General features: G+C 40.3%; 1 protein-coding gene across 3 annotated transcripts in view; it reads left to right on the forward strand.

Moving 5' to 3' along the window:
* hip1 (huntingtin interacting protein 1) overlaps positions 1-20,787 on the forward strand; it is a 53,891-nt gene that overhangs the window by 11,469 nt on the left and 21,635 nt on the right. For 2 of the 3 annotated variants that reach the window (XM_032512187.1, XM_032512188.1), the window contains exons 2-10: positions 11,072-11,135; positions 11,692-11,834; positions 12,049-12,105; positions 13,749-13,829; positions 15,386-15,462; positions 16,485-16,546; positions 17,750-17,890; positions 19,464-19,521; positions 19,705-19,780. In XM_032512187.1, coding sequence (XP_032368078.1) covers positions 11,072-11,135; positions 11,692-11,834; positions 12,049-12,105; positions 13,749-13,829; positions 15,386-15,462; positions 16,485-16,546; positions 17,750-17,890; positions 19,464-19,521; positions 19,705-19,780 — 759 coding nt within the window. Of the gene's footprint in view, positions 158-11,071; positions 11,136-11,691; positions 11,835-12,048; positions 12,106-13,748; positions 13,830-15,385; positions 15,463-16,484; positions 16,547-17,749; positions 17,891-19,463; positions 19,522-19,704; positions 19,781-20,787 lie in introns of all 3 variants that reach the window. The other variant, XM_032512189.1, reaches the window with a different exon arrangement.

Here is a 20,787-nt window from a genome sequence, read left to right on the forward strand (position 1 = left end):
CCACCCCCCACACCCCCTTCTCCTCGCAAATGCATTTGTTGCCTCAGTCGCCTTCCCGTTACTAATTACTCCGCGTTAGGACACAGCGGATCTCCTCTCTGGCTCCAAGGATCCTTACTCGCCGTTTTGGGGGACGATCATGGATCTCAGTAAAATCGTAAGTGCTGAAGAAAAGATTTGTTTTGTTATCTTTAAAAAAAAACAGCAGCAGGACATACACTGAGACTTTGCATGCTTTTTTGGAGGTGGAGGTGGAGGTGGGGGTGGTGTCCGAGAAGTCCTGTTGCGCACACACACACACACACACACACACACACACACACACTGGCTGTTTGTGCGATTACTTGTATATTATGCTCAATGCAAGCGGGGACTTGTTGCCGATTATTGCAGATAAATGCGGGCACAGGAAGTTTGGACTTTATTGAAGGTCCGAGCAGCAATGAGGGGCACAGGGTTCTTGAAGGGGGTCTGATCCCAGCTCAGTAGAAGAACAGTTTAAATCCACTTAAATTTATTGGAAATAATCACATTAAGACACTGAGATCACAGGTTTAACTGTACAAAGACGTGTTATACGTGACTTATATAGCTTTAACTGAGTCTAATTGGGGGTACAAGACATGAAAATGTCTGAGATGTGCTCTTCTGTTGCCCAGTGCCTTTTACACAGCTCAGTCTCCAGCTGCAGGTTAGTGGAAATAAAGTTCAGCAAAGAACATCTTAAATGTGCCAGTAATATAAATTGCAGATTGTATTGATGTTTGTTGGAGAAAAACCTCAAAGACACTGTGTGTTTGTGTAGCTCCCAGCGTGTTTAACAAATTAAAGAAACAATAGGTATTAATTTAAAGTCAAGTGAGATGGTATATTGTCTTTAATACAAGCAGGACATTAGAAACAATATTTAATGGTGCGTAAAAGATAACCCAACTCAAATCTTGTGTGCATTTCATTTTCCTTTCCTTTGAGTGCTGTGAATGATGCGATAGAGGCTAACAGGCTGGCTAAAGTGTCCAAAGTGTACTGGAGCAGGTGCACATAAGCCAAAGCAACAAGCCTTTCACTGCCAACATGGATGGATGGGTGTACTTTTAGCCCTTTTTATAGTAGATGTGGGGGAGGGTGGGCTGATACAAGAACACTCATAGTCCTCTTTCCAATGATCCTCAGCTAAGAAAGTTTGTATCAAAGGAATTACTCTAAGAAACAAAAGAAGAAATTGTACACATTCATAGTAGCAAATGTATGAAGTATGAAGGTACAGAATCCAGACAGCTTATTTTGATAACTGAAACATGAAAACGACTCTGATTTCTGAAATTAATCCCAGCTGCCCACATGAAGTCAGTCGGGACATATAGTGCAGACATGGCGTAGGTGTAGTGGTGGGTAATCTCTTCCTGCGGATCTTCATTTGGTTGCACTTTACAGGCTATTTGAGACACACGTAGGGATGTTAGTGGAAAAGAAGTCTTGTGAATCTAACAGAACCCCCTCAAAGCGGTTCTGCTTGGTTGATTTCCACCTTCTTTCTGCTGCTATGTTTTGGCTTTTTGGCATGTAGTGAGACGCAGTAGTATGAAAACAAAGTCTTGATAGATGTAAGCCTTGTCAGCAAGCAGACTCTACATTCCAACACTGCATATAGGTTGGTGATGCACAGGTGAGCCAAATACATGCTGGGTTTAAGAGTGTTGAGGAACTAAAAAACTTTTTTTTATATATATACTGTGTGTGTGTGTGTGTGTGTGTGTGTGTGTGTGTGTGTGTGTGCGTGTGTGGGTGTGTTCTATATAGATAGCTCGAATGATATACAGCTATCTTCTTATATATTTATATATATATATATATATATATATATATATATATATATATATGTGTATATATACGTCTGTAGGAAACAATTTCTAGGCCGGGACATCTGTGCAGCACCACAATACTGAATTAAGAATGGTTTGACACATTTTTTGCCTTTAACAAATATTGCGCCCCCCGTGAGATTTGGATATTGCACTAGTCCACATTGCGATTTCAATGAATTGTGATTAATTGTGCAGCCCTATGTAACAAGTAAACAGAAATGCATTATAAGGGCTAAGATAAAGGAAAATACACTTTTATCTGTAATCTAGGCACAATGTATGTACAGAGGAGGGAACAGTGTCATCCCTGATTGACATGTAAAGTCTCTAACGATGCACATCAAAAGATTCCTTGAACAAATGTAACAAATTGAGCTGGCAGTTGCCGGTCAAATAGACTGCAGGGCTTAGAAAAAACACTGACAACAGTCTGTTGGCTGCAGGGGTTTTACTTTTGTGTGGCTATTTAACTTTTGTCAGATCGCAACATAATCCATCAAGTCCTTTAGGAAAACGCACCCCCGCACACACACAAACCGTGATATTCACGTGTTTAGAGCCTCGCTGAACTGCACAGATGTTCCTTTTATAATGTGTCGTCATGACATCACCGGTCCTGCAGGAAGTTGAGCTTTAGAACCGAGACTCCTTCACACCAGGCTGCAGAAAGCGGTCCTATTAGGACAGGCTCGTAAACCTGCCATGGGGGTGTGGGCCGGAGAGTTTAATTATGCTGCGGCCTGGCCTTCAGCATCGTGTGTGTGTCTTTATCCAGCTGCTGCCCTCCACCTCTGCCCTCAAGAACAGAAGCCCAGTGCTCTGAGGTCACACATTGCAAATATTCTAAAGCACTATGTTTTCATGCTTTTTATTGGGTTCTTGAGAGATGGCGTCATCCCACTGGGCATGGCTCTGTCACTAAATGTAGTGTTATTAAAGGGATGGAAGGTGCTCTGTGCATTCTATGAAAAACCATTTCCCAGCTACAGTCTGAGAGTCATTTCAGCTGGCCAGCCTGCATGATTGTAACAACGCTAATAGAGACAACACAGATGTTTCACCATCACTTATGAGCAGAACTATTACTTGCAATGCAGATTCTGTTCACTGAGCTGATAATGGTGCAGATCAATATGCAAACTGCCTCACATCCTTCAAATGAAGGCCGTATAACATGACCTTTTGTGAGTTTGTAATGTTCCTTCTCACTGCTGTGTCTTTCCCTGCGTGCATTCATGTGCATAGGGAAAATAGCCGTTCTAAAAACAAAACGGGTCAGGCTCCTTTTTAAGAGGCGTGGAGTGACTATTGTAGGAGAGCGGATGTTCATGTCAAATGCAATACGTAAAATAGTCCTTAAACAAGCAACACAGAGGGCTCTGTTAAGAGGAGTGACCTTTGGAATTGGGTGGAGTTAGTTTTGGAAAAATGTTTGGGCTCAAAACACTTTTCCATTTATTCTGTGATTTCTTTTTTTTTTTTTGGTATTTGTTTGTAAAGAGTGCCATTTCATGGTGTGGGAAGATGTGTGTTTATGTGAAACACACTGTGGTGAGGCTAGCTTTCGGTTTCAAGCGTTTATTTTTGGACGTGCATGTTGAACCGTCAAACCTTCCTTCCCTTTTTAAAATTTTGTTTAGATTTGATTGTATGGGGGACCCTTTGGTTTTAGTTGCATCATAGCTAATGCCGTTTTAATTATCAATACTATATACAGCTTCTCAATGTACTTACACACACAAGAGTGACGTAATGAGTACACTCAGCTTAGCTTGAAAAGGAAATCAACTTTTTTCTTGGTCTTAGAGGAGATCTGACTGCTCATGTCTGTTGCCCCCTGTTTGGGATGTGCCCTTGTTCCAAGATCTCAATAATTACTTTTGCAAGGACGATTCTATTCATAACTAAAAGCCAGAGTTCCAAATATAAGACCCAAGAAGTTGTTATAAGCCGCGGTGTCCCTTTAAAGACACCTGGAAGAATCTGACAGGAAATGTGAGAGGGTAGAAGGAATGAAGTGTTCGGCCTGACTGACTTGCTCGGGTGCTGTCTGGGTCAGCCGAGCAAGGTTTATAGCTGGGCATTTTTCAGCAGGCAGGAAATGGGCAGTGCAGGGTGTGCCAAGACAGGAAGCCTGACTGAGCGCCTGCACCCCTCCCCACCACTACCACCTCTACCCCCAGTACGTCAGCCACAATGGCCGTGCCTTTACGGCAGCACGTCAGCATTACAGGGCTGCTGCATTCATAGACGGCCGTGCATGTCTCCTGTTGTCATTCCTACCTTCATCCTCTCGCTGTACACCCATCCCCCTGTACAGTACAGTACAGTCGCTGGACAAGTCTCCGCAGCAGTGAACCACCATTCATTTACACTTAATTCTCAAACGTTTCAAAAGCTCACTGTTAAATGGAAAGGTAGAATTGTAATTATTTATCAACAGTTTGGATTGGTGAGGTTTAAAAGATAACTTTGGATAAGGAAGAAAATATTTAAGAATGAAGATTCTACACACACGTTCAATGCAAATATTTCCTTATTTATAAATTACAGTCTTTAGATCTCCATTGTGGCAAGTGCTTGGCAAAAGAGAATGCCAGGGCTTGTAATGGTATCAAATAGTGTACTGGATAAACATCCTGTACGTCTAAATTTAGACCCATAATATAGATGGAGTTCAACGATGTGTTTGAGGGTTGTAGGTACTGCACTTTGTCATTTTTCTCTGTACGTTTTTTCATCAACTTCTGTGCATGCCTGTGCTTTTTCTTACAATTATACTTGTTAAATGCAGTTCACATGCATAGTTCTTTTTGGAGAGATGTGGGTGAAAACTTTAGATACAAATTTCCCCAAAAATGTCCCATCACCATTTCTCAGTGCCCAATGTGACAACTTCAGATAACTTGTTTATTTTAAACATATTTTATTTAAAGTAGGACCGGGCAATATGGAGAAAATCAGATATCACAATATGCTTGACTAAATACCACAATGTCGATATTGCAACGTTGTTGTCGGATTGACAATTGGTGCTTTTACAAAATATTTTACCAATGACATTTTAGATAAATAATCCCCAAAATGTGGATATATTAACTAACTAGGTAAAGACAAATATTGGAACAGCTAGAACAGTCGGGTAAGTTCAGAAAATGACATGACTTAACTGTAATGCAGCCTGTGAAACCAGGAAAGGACAACATTTAGGCCATATTACGATATAACATTATACAAAATCTAAGACAATATCTTGTGCAATATATTGATATCGATTTAATATCGACATATTGCCCAGCCCTAATTTAGAGTAACCTAAATCAGAGAAAAGCAGCAAATCGTCATATTGAAGATGAGGTAACCAGTCAAATGATTAATCATTCCTCAAAATAGTTCCCCTTTAATAAGCTGTCTAATCGATTAATGGACTGATTGTTTAAGCTCTAGTCCAAATACATTTAAAACCCCACAGATACAGCAAATCACAAAAACTGCTGATAAATCAAGGGAAGGAAATCTTGCAAAAACATTGGAGATACATTGGGTAAGTACAGTACCTAAGTCTTGACGTTGTGATTAAATACTTGCAAGAGCCAGTCAGAAATGATAAGCTGATAAATTTGTTTAGCTAAAAAGATTGCGGGATAGACGCATTATATGTATGATAGACTATCAAGGGTGCTCCCGGCTCTGTGTCCTCGTCCCTCTAGACCTAAATGACTAGGGTCATGTAATCATAGTGCTGTAACTCAGATTAATCACTTCACTCCCATACTAAATCATTGGGGTCACACAAGGATACCTCCTCCGCCTCCTCGACCATGAGAATTTAAATCCGAACTAAATCAGAATTTTCTCTGCATTGAATTTTCACTTCTGGCTACAGGTTTATCTCAAGATTAATGATGACATAGATGAGACAAAAATAACCAAAAACACTGCTTTTTTCTCTCTGCTACCATCATGAGGTGACCATGATACGATGACATATCTCCAAGACTAATGTTGACATCAATTTGCCAAGGCATGCATTAGTCACAAGCTCTTGCGACTAGTTAGAGGAGTAAGGGTGGGGAAGTGAATCGATGAGCGAGGGCTGTTTCATTTAGCAGGCTGAAGATGCTTCCTCTCTCCAGGCTTTGTGCACTGACCCTTCAGTGGACACAGCCAGGCTATGATCAGCATATCAATGCCCTGCTTTCTACAGAAGGGCCGTTTGGAGCTTGCCAGGCTTAACTTAACATGCTTTCAACAATGTATCAATAACACTTTTGTTCAAAAGCAAAGCTGTGGAGGAAAAAAAAAAGATGTTTTTGTAGATACCAAGATGCAAAAAGGAGTTTTGTCTTCAGCTGGCGATGAATTGAATACGTCCTTATTTAAACTGTTGGCTGTCGTGTTGAAAGGGTGAATGGAAAGCATGAGGAAGGAAGTTCAGGAGCAAAGAGCTGATCCCACAGAGCTGATTTTTGCTTTTCATCCTCATCATCACCTGCTTCTCACCTCTGATTTAATTTCTCATCGTTTCACTCTGTCAGCTGGTCTCCATAGCTGGCCGCACTGCGAGGAGCTAATAGGTCATTGATGCATTGATGCCAGCAGCCAATGCCAGGAGTCCCAGGCAGCTGGCGCTCTCATTCAACCCAAACACAAAGTACAAAGTCTTTCTGTGGGCTAATTGGGTCATCCTCACGTGGGAACCAGTTGCACTGCGAGTTTCTCAATCATCCCTTGATTTTTGGTCGTAAGTGGCGGAGAGGAAAGGGGAAGCAAAATGAGCTAAAACAACATAACATTTAAACAAAGTGATGAAAACTCAGCTAAGCTTAAGCTCAGCTAATATCAAACATAAAAACGTTTTATGAGTGTCATTTTTACTACGTGACCCTTGTGCTGATGACAACACAAGATAATGTTGACAGATTGGCAACCAGGACAGTGACAGGAAATGACACAAAAGTAATTTCCCTCTTTGCTAATGCAAGGCAGATGTGGCCAGAGTGTAAACTCTGGCCAAATGTTTTGGCGGCGTTAAACACTGAATTTGATTTTGGAAATATAATCTCTGACAGACAATGATATTAACAGGCTGACGTACAGCCACCAGTACAGTTGTCTGTCAGTGTTTGGGGGGGAAAAGTGCAGCCCGCTAACACCGAAAAGGCACTGGCTAGCTTTATGAAGCTAGGATGTTGCAATTATTAACTGCACCATGCTAAATGAGGGCGGATACACCGTCAAAAGTCTTTCAGTCAGAGAAAAATCACACTTAATAACAGGAACCAGCTCTAAAACATGTGGTTTTATAGGTTTATAGAAACATTTCTTGGTTAAAAAAAAAGGCTTAATTCACTCCTCGAAAATTTCTTACAAAATTATTTCATAAGAAAAGCTTCAGAAAAATTTAGCAAATGAACCTTGAGTTTAATCTATACATCAAGTAAATAATTGTTCCCACCACTTATGGCTTCTGAAATTAAACCAAATTTAATTAGTTTAACAAACAGGCAATCTGACATTGAGTCCATATAGCATTATCTTAAAGTTGCCATGAAGGACATGTGTGGTGTCATTGATAATAATATACGCCTTTTTGTGTTCGGCATGAAGCTGTGCAAGGTATCTCTGTGTTTTGCCAATAACTTTAGAGCTGCTATTAACATTCCCTCAGAACTAGTTCTGCAACACTGTTGTTTCATGTAATGTGAAGATGAGATAAGAAAGTAAATGTGAGTTGTTGTATGTGTAAACAGGAAGTGTAACGTCTTACAAAGCAGATGCTCAAATTTAACTCCGTGACCTTTCCCTTGTGGTCTCGATCAGAGGACACAGACTGTAGGTTTGACCACAGTCTCATTTCAGGTCTCTTCTGCACAGCCTGGACAAGACAGCATAATCCCTGCTGTGTTTGACCTTTACAGTACACACACCAACACACACACACACAGCCAGAGTCACACAGAACCCAATAGGTGTTGCACTTGTAGCTCTCATGGTCATGTTTAACAACATTGTGCATGTTTAATGACAGGAGCGGAAGCGTGGTCAGTCTGGCATCATGTTTACGACACACCCTGCGGCGTGTCCTCGTCATCGCCAGGACTACGAGCCGAGCGCAGGCGGGTAGATGACGTTGAAGCAGCCTCATTCATACATTCCTCCTCCTGCCCTAACTTTGCTTTTGTGAACCGCTCCTTTGACTTAATCTGAATCTCACTCATAAATGAATCCAACTTGCTGGAGCTGGTGATGATTCGTCATTCAGAAGTGGTATGTGGATGATGCACTCTGCTGTTGTTCAGACAAGACAGGAGCTGAATTTCTTTTAAATCCTAGTTTAGTTTTTGTTTTGAGCGGTGTCGTTGAAGGGTTTATGTTATTTTACAAATAAAATATTCTCTGGACATATTAGATTCAAAACAGCCATGACACCTGTTAGCATATTTAAGGTTACAGATGGGTGCAGATGTTCTGGTTCAGAGATTTAACTTATGATTTTAGCAGAGTGTGTTGGGTTTGTGCCTATAGCTACCAAGGCTCCCAAGTTCTTCCTCTTCCCTACTTTATTCCTGCCTTCGTCCTACCCCTCCTGACATGCTTCTCCTTCTCCAATGATTGATTACGGTGAACTACCAGTCCTGGCAGCTCACATACAGGAAGAGGAGGAGAAGACTCAGGACATCTGTGGGAAGTGAGATTATGAAACAGGCCTCCTGTCCTATGCTGACCCCAGGAACCACAGTCACGGTTCATGATTACCATGCAAACCATAATGAAAACATGCATAATGGCTTCATTTTTTTTTAACGTCAGCATATAGGAGCATATTCTGTATTTAGGGGTTGAGCTGTATGATTTTCGTGATTTGAGTTTCTTTCATGTGCATCGTAATTTGTTAGCCAGATGCTGCTCCAGACAACTTTGTTTTGAAAAGCATCTGAAACAGCTTTAACTCTTAAGCCATGTCGGCCTGGAACTTCTAGCCGGAACATTTTACATATTTTTTTCATCATACAGCTTTCCTGTTTGGCTGCTTAACATAACCTTGATGGAACATCAAGAAAACAAAACAAGGACAAGTACAAGATCTTTAGCCATGCTTGGAGCATGGCTCTATAGATGGCAGTGTTTGTCAGTTGGTCCAGACTGATATAACTATTGGATGGATTGACATGACATTTTGTACATACATTCATGGCCTCAAGAATATAAATCATTCTGACTTTGGTGATCCCCTGAATTTTAATCTAGTACCTACATGAGGTTGACAGGATAGAATGCCATTTAAAACAAAAGTGAGCTTTAAAGACCGCTGTAGCTCCTCATCTCTGCTTGAGGCTAGCAGCTTGAGGCTACATTAGCCGCTACTAGCAAAACACTCCTGAATCTCTCATCAAACTATCGGCAGTCCAGTTGTGGGGACTAGGTTTTTAGGAAGAAGAATGTTTGAATTATAGATACTATATTTCAGGTTTTATAACTGTCCACAGTGAGTCTGAAGAGGTAACAGAAGGCCAAAGTAAATAGGTTGCACGTAATAATAGGTAATGGGTAATACCTTTTTATATTAATAAATGTGCTAGTTGACGATAACTTGTCAACTAGCACAATCATCTGGTCAGAATTTTATTTTGTTAAATACTTTGGTTCATGACATAATACCTGCAAAATGACGGTCCCATCAGCTTCTGCTGTACTTTGTGTTTAGTTCTTAAAAGCAAATGTTAGCATGCTAACATGTTAAACTACAATGATTAAACATGGTAAACATTATACTTGCTCAACATTGACATGTTATCATTGTCAAATTGCCATAGTACAAGTACACTTAGTACAGCCCTACAGAGCTGCTAGCATAAATCTTTCATCTTATTTTTTTATAATACACCAGACAGTTTTATCGTTTTATCAAAATGAATAAACCCCAAAAAATAAGGGGTTGCAACCAACAACTATTACTAATGCTCACTGTGGGGAATCACCTACCAACACTACAAACTCTGCAGCAGCTAACATCAAAACCTTACTGGTGGCTGTACGTCAGCCTGTTAAAATCAAACCACAACAACTTTGTAATAGTCCTGATTGCTGTCTAATTGTGCATATCAGTATGAATTCAAAACTGTCTGCAGGATGTAAGCATCAAAAATCTTAAGTTTTTGTAAGAAGAGTTAGATGATACTTTAAGTTGAGCTAAAATTGGAGGGGGCTCAATTTTAATCTGGCCAACATTTCTTAGTAGATATCACAGCACAGAAAGATATTCCTCTGATTATCCCCACGGGAGCAACTTTTGGTACTATCTCATTCGGTCTGCCTGGTTACAGTCCTAAATTCTTCTTTGGAAATGCAGGCTTCTGGCTTGGAAATGGAATCTATTTGTTTCAGTGATTGCTTTCTGTCCACACTCTCAGTAGAGCCAAAAAACATGATTGTTTCTATTTTATGATCCCATATTCTACAATTAAGCCAGAATAATGAAGTGTTTTTTGTGGGCGCAAAGACGCCCCCTGCCCTCCTACATACACTCAACATGCTCTGTCACTTCTCCCTAAGTCAAGGTAGTGACTGTGTTCTGCAGGTGGAACATGAATGGCGTTTTTCCATTGCATGGTACCTGCTCGACTTGACTCGGCCGTGGTGCCCTTTCCTCCTTTTTCCATTGCAGATTAGTACCGCCTCAGGCGAGTGTGGCTGGTCTTCATAGCAGGAAACTGCCGTGACCTAATGCGACACATACACAGAACGTCAAAGGTGTGTTGTTTTTGATTCTCGGCATGTGGCTGTCGCCACAACCAGAAGACAAATTTAGTTTAAAAAAACAAACTGCTGGATAAACTACTTAAACACGGCAGGTTTATTCAGGACACCCCCGTCTGTCGCTAGCGATGATGACAGTGATTGGTGACGATTCTCATCAACCATTCACTAGTCTGCAGGTCTTCACGTCACCTTTTGGTATTGCCTCAGCTCACTTGGAACCTCGACTGAGGTGGTACTAAAAAAGTACCGGTTAGCAAGTACCAGGGACTTTTTTTCATATTTCAGATTCGTAAGAAAGGTAAAAAAACATTTTTCTGAAATGTTGTTTAAAAAACAACAACTTTGAAAACATTTTCTATGATCATCGTGGAAAAATGATGCTGATTTGTGTTCTCCATTTTCTCCTCTGTTCTCCTCTGCCCTTTCTTTCCTCCTCTTTACAGGCTGTCAGCATCAATAAGGCCATCAACACACAGGAGGTCGCTGTCAAAGAGAAGCATGCCAGGAATATCCTCTGTGTGTGTGTGTGTGTGTGTGTGTGTGTGTGTGTGTGTGTGTGTGTGTGTGTGTGTGTGTGTGTGTGTGTGTGTGTGTGTGTGTGTGTGTGTGTGTGTGTGTGTGTGTGTGTGTGTGTGTGTGTGTGTGTGTGTGTGTGTGTGTGTGTGTGTGTGTGTGTGCCTGCAGGGTTACGTTAGTGCAAGATCAAAACAATAAACTTAGTGTAACCCCATCGTCTTCATGTGGCTCTGCTGCAGAGTTAATGTAGTTGTTTGGAGTCTGCAGAGTCCCAGGGAGAGTGGGAACTAATACAAAATATCTGGAGCTCATTATTTTTGATTTTTAACTTTTCAAAAAAGTGTGTTTTTTAAATATTAAAGAACATGCAAGTTGGATTTTAAAAATACCATCTGAATTAAACATGTTTTATGTATGAAGATTGGTAAAGATTATAAAAAAAAAGACAACAACAGTAACATTGGTCATGAGTCAGACTAATGCCACACAGAAAAAATGTTATGTCATGCACTATAATAACCAAGTGACCCTTGACCAGCCCCGTCACCCTGCATCTTGGGAACCCATCATGAGAAAGGCGCCCACACTTTCTGGGCAGCGGTCAACCGGCTCCCTCTCTCCAGCAACGCGGTGCTCTGCTGGAAGTTCTGCCACGTCTTCCACAAGCTGCTGCGAGATGGCCATCCAAACGTACGTGAAGAGGACAATATTGTAACACTGTAACCATTTTCACTCACATATCATTAAACAGATCAGCCTCATGTGAAATTTCACTAATGATTCATTCTTCAATTTATGTCACACCTCATCTCCAGTTAGTTACTTATCCCTGATGAGTCCTGCTTTATGAACTCTTCTCCCCCTCTTGGTCCTCCTCCCTCTGTCTCCGCTGATGTCCTTCTAGGTGATAAAGGACTCCATGAGGAACAAGGCGGATTTAACTGATATGAGCAGGATGTGGGTAAGGACACAGTATTATATTAATCTGGTCACATTACAACATACAGTCACAAAAAGGACCTTATGATATAGGGGATCTTCTCTAATGGGGACTCTGTATTTTGAATACCAATTGATTTGAAGATGGATAAATAATGCATTTTGTGTTAAAACATATTTTCCTTCCATATTAATAATAATTGTCTATTACTGAGCCAGCCCCTGTAATTCAAAAAAACTTATTCGAGTGTGGCTTTTGACAGCAGGTGGAAAACACCTTTTCTGACATCACAATTGGACTGTGGCCAAGTACCATGCAGTAGCAATGTTGGATGATGTACCCTAAAAATAAGGAGATTTGTAATTAAAGATGCTTGTATTTTGTTTATTAGCATGATCACAGTACAGCCACCAACTGTCCTCCTCGTTTTTTTTGGTCAGCCAGCCGCTGTTGGAGTGACCGGCATTGTGTCCTGTGATGGACAAAGCCATGTAAAAGCATGCCAAGTGTGACTGTCAGAACACCATGCCTGCCAGCTACATGTTGTGGCTAACAGACAGTAGTGTTACATAAGCTAGTCTGCTAGCTTCTCAGAGGGGAATCCCCTCTCTCACCTGTTTTAAGGTGGCAGAGCTAAAAATGAAACGTGGTTTCTGTGTAATCCTCATTGGAAGATAACATTTGCATTGATCTAAGAGAGTGCAACGCTCTTCACATTATTGATGACACCTCTGAAGAAATTAACAGGGTTTATTGTGTAAAGTTGTACAAAGGACTGGGCAATATTTCAATATTATATCAATATCATGATATGAGACTTTGAGACAGATTTTGGATATTGTTATATCGTAATATGGCATACGCGTTGTCTTTTCCTGGTTTGAAAGGCTACATTACAGTAAAAGGATGTCATTTTTGGAACGTATTAGACTGTTGTAGCAGTTCTATTATTTGCCTTTACCCACTTAGTCATTAAATCCAAATTACCGATGGTTATTTAATTCATATCTTATTGTGTAAATATTTTGTGAAAGCACCAATAGTCAACCCTACAATATTGTCGCAATATTGATATCATGGTATTTGGTCAGAAATATGGTGATATTTGATTTTCTCCATAGTGCCCAGCCCTACCTCTACGGAATGCAGTCCATTAAAGCCGCACAATATGAGCAGTCTAAAGCAACGTACGGGTGGAGACCCCGCTTTGCTCTGTATTCCTGGATGTTTTTTTATTACTCCGTTTTCGCTAAAGTCACAATGCAGGAGAATACAGGAAGTTGGTCCCTGTGACCAGGGTGGTGGCCTCTCCTGTTGTGTCATCACCACCCGCAAGGCTCCCAAGCTCAAGGAAAAAGGAAGTGAGAAGCAAATTGGCCAAATAACTGCTCTTATTCAACTTGTCCACACAGACATTTTTACACCCAGTAAACTGAACTGAACCTGAACTGAATATGGCTAGTCTTTGCTCACTCTTTTCAAGTTTACTATGTGATGCCTTCAACCAAAGTGTCACAACAAATTTCCTAAAAACACCAAATGATTTGCTTCCTCAGTTTTCTTTCACCAGCAAAAGCTGCAAGTCCTCCAAGAAGAGAAGACTATTTTCTACCTTTTGATCATGTCTCTGCTCTTAATCTTAATGTCTCTCTCCCCCACCCCAGGGTCACCTGAGTGAAGGCTATGGGAAGCTGTGCAGCATCTACCTCAAACTGCTCATCACCAAAATGGAGTTTCACATCAAAGTGAGTCATATTGGCCTATAAAACCCAGCGCCAGTCTCTCCCATCACTCATTATCTTTGTCTCAGACTCTCTTTTTAGTGCCAGCATATCTCTGCTAGGGGGGGGCTTTTACACTAATGGCCTCTCTAGAATCTTTAATGTAGTCTTTTCATGAGACAGCAGAGCAGAGCTGTGCTCCGACAGAGAGGCAGTGTTGATACTATCACAAGATGATGATGTTTTTGCACCGCTGACGGCTAATTCTTACCCAAGGGTCAGGGCAGTGTTAGAGGACAGTTTCCCGAGATGTATCATGGGAATCAAAAGAGTAAAGTGACACTTTGCCAGAGGAAACCATTAATCAACTTTTTATTTCACCTCTGTACCCTGTATTTGTTCAGTTTGTCACTTACTTATCAGCATGCAGGTTGATATAGACGCCTCACACAATGTATTTAAAAAAAACACTGAGCTCACAGAGGAAGGAATACAAATTCTCTCGTCACACACTAGATAGAGGTCAATTAATCAACAGTCAGCTTCTGTGAAAACAGTCTCATATTAACAAATCAAAGAGCTGGTGAACTAAAAAGAATATCTGCTTGGGTAAATTTTACTTGCTAAATAATCTACTGCCCACATGCATATTTCAACAGAAACAGGGTGCCTTAACATATGTTAGGGTTATTTTCAAAACAGAATTATTGCAGCGGGATCTTTGGAGTCCTCACACTTGCCCAACATTACACTTCATATAATCTTAGGCTGCAGAGAAACAAGAATGGGTTTCCATATATATATTTGTGTTGCAGTTTTATGTAAATCCAAAGTCAAACAGTTCAATTTAGTGCCAGGTTTTTGTTTTAATTAGCGTTAACTTGTGAGACAAAGTGCACAGGAGCAGTTCAAAGTCCAAAGAACACATTTGCCTGAGGGATTCAAAGAGTTTCTAGTAAACTTGCGTATATAAAGTATTCAGATTCAGACATTAAGACAATACTTTTATTGATCCCCTAAAGGGAAAATACATTTCATCACTCTTTTCAATCCTTTAAAGCAATTAATAATAAACAATACTAACAGTGGATCACATGATTATTGGTTTGTAAAAAGGGGAACTTATAGTGATAAAACCACAGAGAAGCATGCCCTCTGCTTTACACAGCGTTATAAAGACTTTTCCAGCTCATCATTTTGGTTTTCTTGCCAACAACTGTACCGGTTTGGTTCATTCTCCCCGATCTCATCGAAAAACTCTCTGTACTCTACCTGCTCAGCACCAAACAGGAGACAGACACAGCTAGCTGGTAAACCCAGAGGAGCATTATATAGCAGCTAAAGAGCCAGCTATGTTTTTGAGGATTTGTTTCTGAGTAAATTATTGGACTCAAATTCATCAGATGGACACAAACACAACTCCAAATGAATTATGCATGAATTATAGCATGAATTATATATATATTAAAAGTACAATGTTAATGGTTATAAACAGTAGATTATGCCTGTAAACTACTCATGTGTTTGTCTCAGATGGACATCAGAACGGCTGAACATCCTCCTGTTGTCTTCTTTTTTAGAACCCTCGTTTTCCCGGCAACCTCCAGATGTCAAATAGACAGCTGGATGAGGCTGGAGAGAACGACGTTAACAACTTGTGAGTATGGCATGCTGCTGATGCCTTGCCTGTCGTTATTGTTTTTTGTGGTTATTGCCGGCCTAAGCCCAGGATCCAGATATTAATGGCTTTCAGTGTTATATCTCAAACTGTGTGAAATAAAATGTAATCGGATGAATTCATTATTTGTAATGCTACAGAGCCACAAGAACGTATTCCGGGGCTGCTACAGTTACCTCTTTTAATATCTTCTATGCCAAACTAGAGAGAGGGTTTCCTTATGTTGTTAAATTTAAATTTTCAGAGGCCTGAAGAAGTAAAAGCATTCTGATGTTTGCAAAAATATAGGAAAAGTCTGAAAAAAAGGAATCATTTTGTGGAGATGTATTCCCAAGTTTGGACCCATTGTACTATAGAGTTACAGGTGTGCATTATTATTATTACTTCCTCCAAGGGCGTAATGTTTTTGCCTTGGTTTGTCTGTTGGTAGAAGGGTGTAGCATGGGCCAAGGAGGAGCCTGTTACAATTTTGGAGCAAATCCGAAACACAGGGCAGATACACAAATTATTTTTTGCTTTTGTTAGCATTGCGCCATTTGTGTGCATTTGTGCTGCATTCATGTAGTGTTGTAATACTGGAAAAATGCGTTCCCGACCGGGAAGATTTGCACTGCATTAACATTGTGAAATAGGGCATGCCTTGGCTGCAGTATTGGGCTGCTACAGTGCCCTTCTAGTTTAGGGTATTTTTCTCCTGCTTTGACCATTACTCAGCCAGTCAGAATGTGGGAAGGAAATTAAGTAATGGTGTTGATTCAAGATTACCAGGAAAACACTCATCTGCAAAAACTGAAGAACCAAGTTTTTTGATACTTTCAGGTCATTTTATTTGGAACAACAGTGGTATTGACATGTGAGAAGAATTAATCGGTCAACCAATGTAAACACTCTCTTCCACTCCTTGATCAAATTATTACCACTATGACAAGATAAAACATTTGTGTGTTGGCTGAAATCATGTAAAAACTGTCATCTCTCTTTCTGTACCTCTCCTCTTTTAGCTTCCAGTTGACAGTAGAGATGTTTGACTACCTGGAGTGTGAGCTCAACCTCTTCCTGGGTGGTAAGCTACCAGCTGTGCTTATCAGAGCCAGAGCATGATTTAACACACACGCACACACTTTGATGATACACAGACAGGAAGACACAGTCTGACTGATAGGTGTACTGTTCATAATGGTGCACAGAAATAGACACTCTGACAGCTATTAGTGGTTAGATACCCAGACTGTAGCCCCAATGTTGTCTGGGTGAGTCATCCTGGGTTAATGTCTTTTAAAGTATGGACAGGACTAAAAATAGACGGCTGGGATGTGACCAGGAGCTCAGAAGAAATGCTTGGAAAGCTTTGCACTCCTGTTCATAACTGAACAGGAGAAAATTACATTCTTGTTTCAGTGTATGATGCTCTTCATTTTTATTATTGTTTCTGCTTTCTCAAGGGAAATTATGTCTCTCTTCATATTTAAAACAAACTTTTCTTCATATGAGTCTGATATGCCACTAAACATACACAAAAACGCGTTAGAGTCTGTGTCACCTCACACCCAACTCTCAAAGCCCTCGTCATCTTCCTCGTCTAGTCTGATGTCTGATGTATTTTGAAAGCATAACGTCATTCAGGGGTAAAGAGGTGTGTGTGTGTGTGTGTGTGTGTGTGTGTGTGTGTGTGTGTGTGTGTGTGTGTGTGTGTGTGTGTGTGTGTGTGTGTGTGTGTGTGTGTGTGTGTGTGTGTGTGTGTGTGTGTGTGTGTGTGTGTGTGTGTGTGTGTGTGTGTGTGTGTGTGTGTTCGTTCGTTCTAGCTGTTCAGGAAACCACACCTCCGCAGTGCACAGAGGCTCTTCAGGCTTTAGGGGTGGTGTGAGAGGGTGGCAGGGAAATGAAAGAGGGGCGTGATGATGGAGGCAGAGAAGGAGTTAGACAATCCTGTTAGTGTTCAGGTTGCTGCTCCACTTCAAACCTTTTCCCTGCATTTTTTTTTCTTCCCATGAGCAAGAGTGAGCTTCTTGCTGCTTTCAGCCATTTTATCAGTTTATTTTAGTGGCTGAGATAACTGCAGAACAACTTGATTGATTCATAAAAAATTCATGATTGACAAGGCTTGTGCATGACTGTCTTGCTACGTTTGCATTAATAATTGATGATGTGTGCATGTGTGGTGTGTTTGTAATGAAACCTGATGGGTTCACATGACTCTGTGTGGGTAGATATGGATGCACTGAAGAGATCCATTGATCGGGTATGTGTTTCTCTCTCCCTTCCCCAGTATTTAGCTCTCTAGACATGTCTCGGTCGGTGTCAGTGACAGCGGCGGGCCAGTGTCGCCTGGCCCCCCTCATCCAAGTCATCCTGGACAGCAGCCACCTGTATGACTACACCGTCAAGCTGCTGTTTAAGCTGCACTCCTGTGAGTGACACACACGTCTGTTGGTCAAACTGCACCGCAACTACAGGCTCAGTAGTAATAGAGTTCAAACCTTATTTGAAAAGTCTCTTATTACAAACTGCCTTAATTTGCCATAAAGCGCTCATTTCAACCTGATAATTGCCACCTGTTCATAAGGGAGGTGCACTTTCATGGGATTTTTATCATTAGCATAACCAATTTCTCATAACTGATGAATAAAGTTCCCTTTCATTTATGGACAAGTTTCATTCGCAAAAAAAATGTCACACGAGAGTAAAAAGCTGAATTTCACACGAGTTATAAGTTAAGTCCTGCTATTAGAAGTCAGTGGACAAAAACATGACAAAGTCAGTAGTGCGGAAGTAATTATTTTCGTTATCAATTAATCTGACGAGTATTCTCACGATTTATTCTACAAAAGGTATAGAGGTTGTGAAAAATGCCAATCACAACTTTACAAAACCAAAAGTGATGTCCTTAAATTGTTTGTTTTATCTGACAAACAGTCCAATACCAAACCATCTACCATCATATATAATCAAATCAAGAAGCAAATTCTCATATCTGTGAAGATGGAACCAGATCATATTTGGCATTTTGGCTTATAAAATTACATTAATGATTTACCGACTATCAAGATAATTCTCGTTTTTTTTTGTTTTTTTTTCTCTGATCGACTGATATTCGCAGCTCCGGTCATTATTATGGGACCTGATACAATTACTCAAGAAAATATTAAAACAGGCTTTGATCTTTCTGTGGCAAAAGTAAAAGTTTAGAGATAGATAGATAGATAGATAGATAGATAGATAGATAGGTAGATAGATATTTATTGATCCCAAAAAATGGGAAATTACGGTGTTACAGCAGCAAACGTACATTATGCCAATATAATCATAAAAAAACTAAATCGGCAAGCCATGATAATGATAATATGGTGAACAGAATATTAATATTGCATTAGCCTAATTTAATTGTTATATTTTATTATAATTGATTTCAACTTATAAATACTGTCTGTACATGACTTGTAAGACAGGTCTGAACCACTCATGAATTCCCTTTTGTGAAACATTTTTAACACAAAGAAATTGGTAAAGGCCACCAACTCTATTAAGTCACTCACAGTTTTGATTTTCACCTTTAACGCTTAAAGGTCCTGCAGTACAGAACTAATGTGTGTAAATAATGTGTGACACTTTTCTTCAAAGATTTAAAGATGCTCTCCTCAGAGTTAAAAGCTTTTTCAGACCCTTTGGCTCCTGCTATTTTTATAATTGTCATACCTGCCCAGGGGCTACAGATGGAAATTAGCAATTGTTGCTATAACCTGGCTCAAGCCATATTCTCTTGTTTTACAATTTTAATGTTTATCTGTGCGTTGTCCCTGTTTCAAATAAATACATTTCTATTCTATTGTGAAACCTTTCACAGCTCTGCTGGATGAACTCAAACATGCATGCAATTCAGTTTCAAGAAGCCTTTTCTCAGTTTCTGAAAAGAAGATGTTTGTATAAACAAACAGCTTTGGTGTCCGAGCACTGACATGTTTGTATTTTGTGTGTGCTTGCAGGCCTTCCAGCAGACACTCTCCAGGGCCACAGAGATCGCTTCCAGGAACAGTTTAAGAAGTATGAAGTTCATTTGCAGAAACCCAGCCGGTCACGGTTTCACTCTGAGTGTAACCCTGAGGACTGAGCTTTTAGTAACGTGTTGAATGACGTTTACAATGTCACACTCTTCAGACTTTAGTCTCTCTCTGATGTTCTATCTGTTCCTTGGTCTGTCCTAAACTCTCTGTCTCTCTGTTTCAGATTAAAGAGTCTGTTCTATCGCTCCAGTAACTTGCAGTATTTCAAGAGGCTGATTCAGATCCCACAGTTGCCCGAGGTGAGAACCGCCCACACTAAGTCTTACATTTTACACATTTTAACCAAACCTAAGCTTCAAGTTGACACAACGGTCGTTTTGGGTTTTTGCTTAACAATTGATTATGTAATTCCTTATCAAAAAACTCTATCTTTTGATAGTGCATCTTTATATACCAGTTATTTACCAGTTGTTTGTAGATTCTAAAACAAATCTTGATTTTTAAATAAATATATATATATATATATATATATATATATATATACACATACACATACATACATACATACATACATACATACTAGAGTGCGGATCGGGCCGGATTTTTCTGTCCGAGCCCGGGTTCGAGTCCGGCCTGTGGCCCCTTTGCTGCATGTCGCTCCCCCCTCTCTCTCTCCCCCTTTCACACATACATATCTGTCCTGTCTAAAATAAAGGAATAAAACCCCGAAAAAATAACTTAAAAAAAAAAAAAAAATATTTATGTCCGAGCCCGCAACAGTTAAAATCGCATTTGTTTCTCATACTAATGACACATGTACGTTTGTTTGTGTGGAAAGCCCGCCTTTATTAAGCAATTGTAGGAAGGCATTCGGAAATGTCAACAGATGAGCGCATCAATGCACCACGGGCAACAAGCGCCATTACCTACATATAAGCTGTTGTAAATTCAAAATGTTCAATGCCTTATCGCGCTGATGTGACCGAGCCCGACCCAAACCCGAGCATCCTTTCTAAAAATCTGTTCGAACCCGGCCCAGCCCGTCGGGTACCGTCGGGTCCCGTCGGGTCCCGTCGGGCTCGGGTCGGGTATCCATCCTCTAATACATACATACATACATACATACATACGAAACAGTGGGGTTTGAAAGTTTGGGCACCCCAGGTAAAAAAATTTATTAATGTGCATAAAGAAGCCAAGTAATGTGTGTAATAACAACAGAGTGTAAAGTGTATTTTCCCCTTGTGGGATTAATAAAGTATAAAAATAAAAGATGGAAAAATCTCCAAAAGGCATCAAATGACAG

Source organism: Etheostoma spectabile, chromosome 3, assembly GCF_008692095.1.
Source record: "Etheostoma spectabile isolate EspeVRDwgs_2016 chromosome 3, UIUC_Espe_1.0, whole genome shotgun sequence".
Classification (NCBI taxonomy): domain Eukaryota; kingdom Metazoa; phylum Chordata; class Actinopteri; order Perciformes; family Percidae; genus Etheostoma; species Etheostoma spectabile.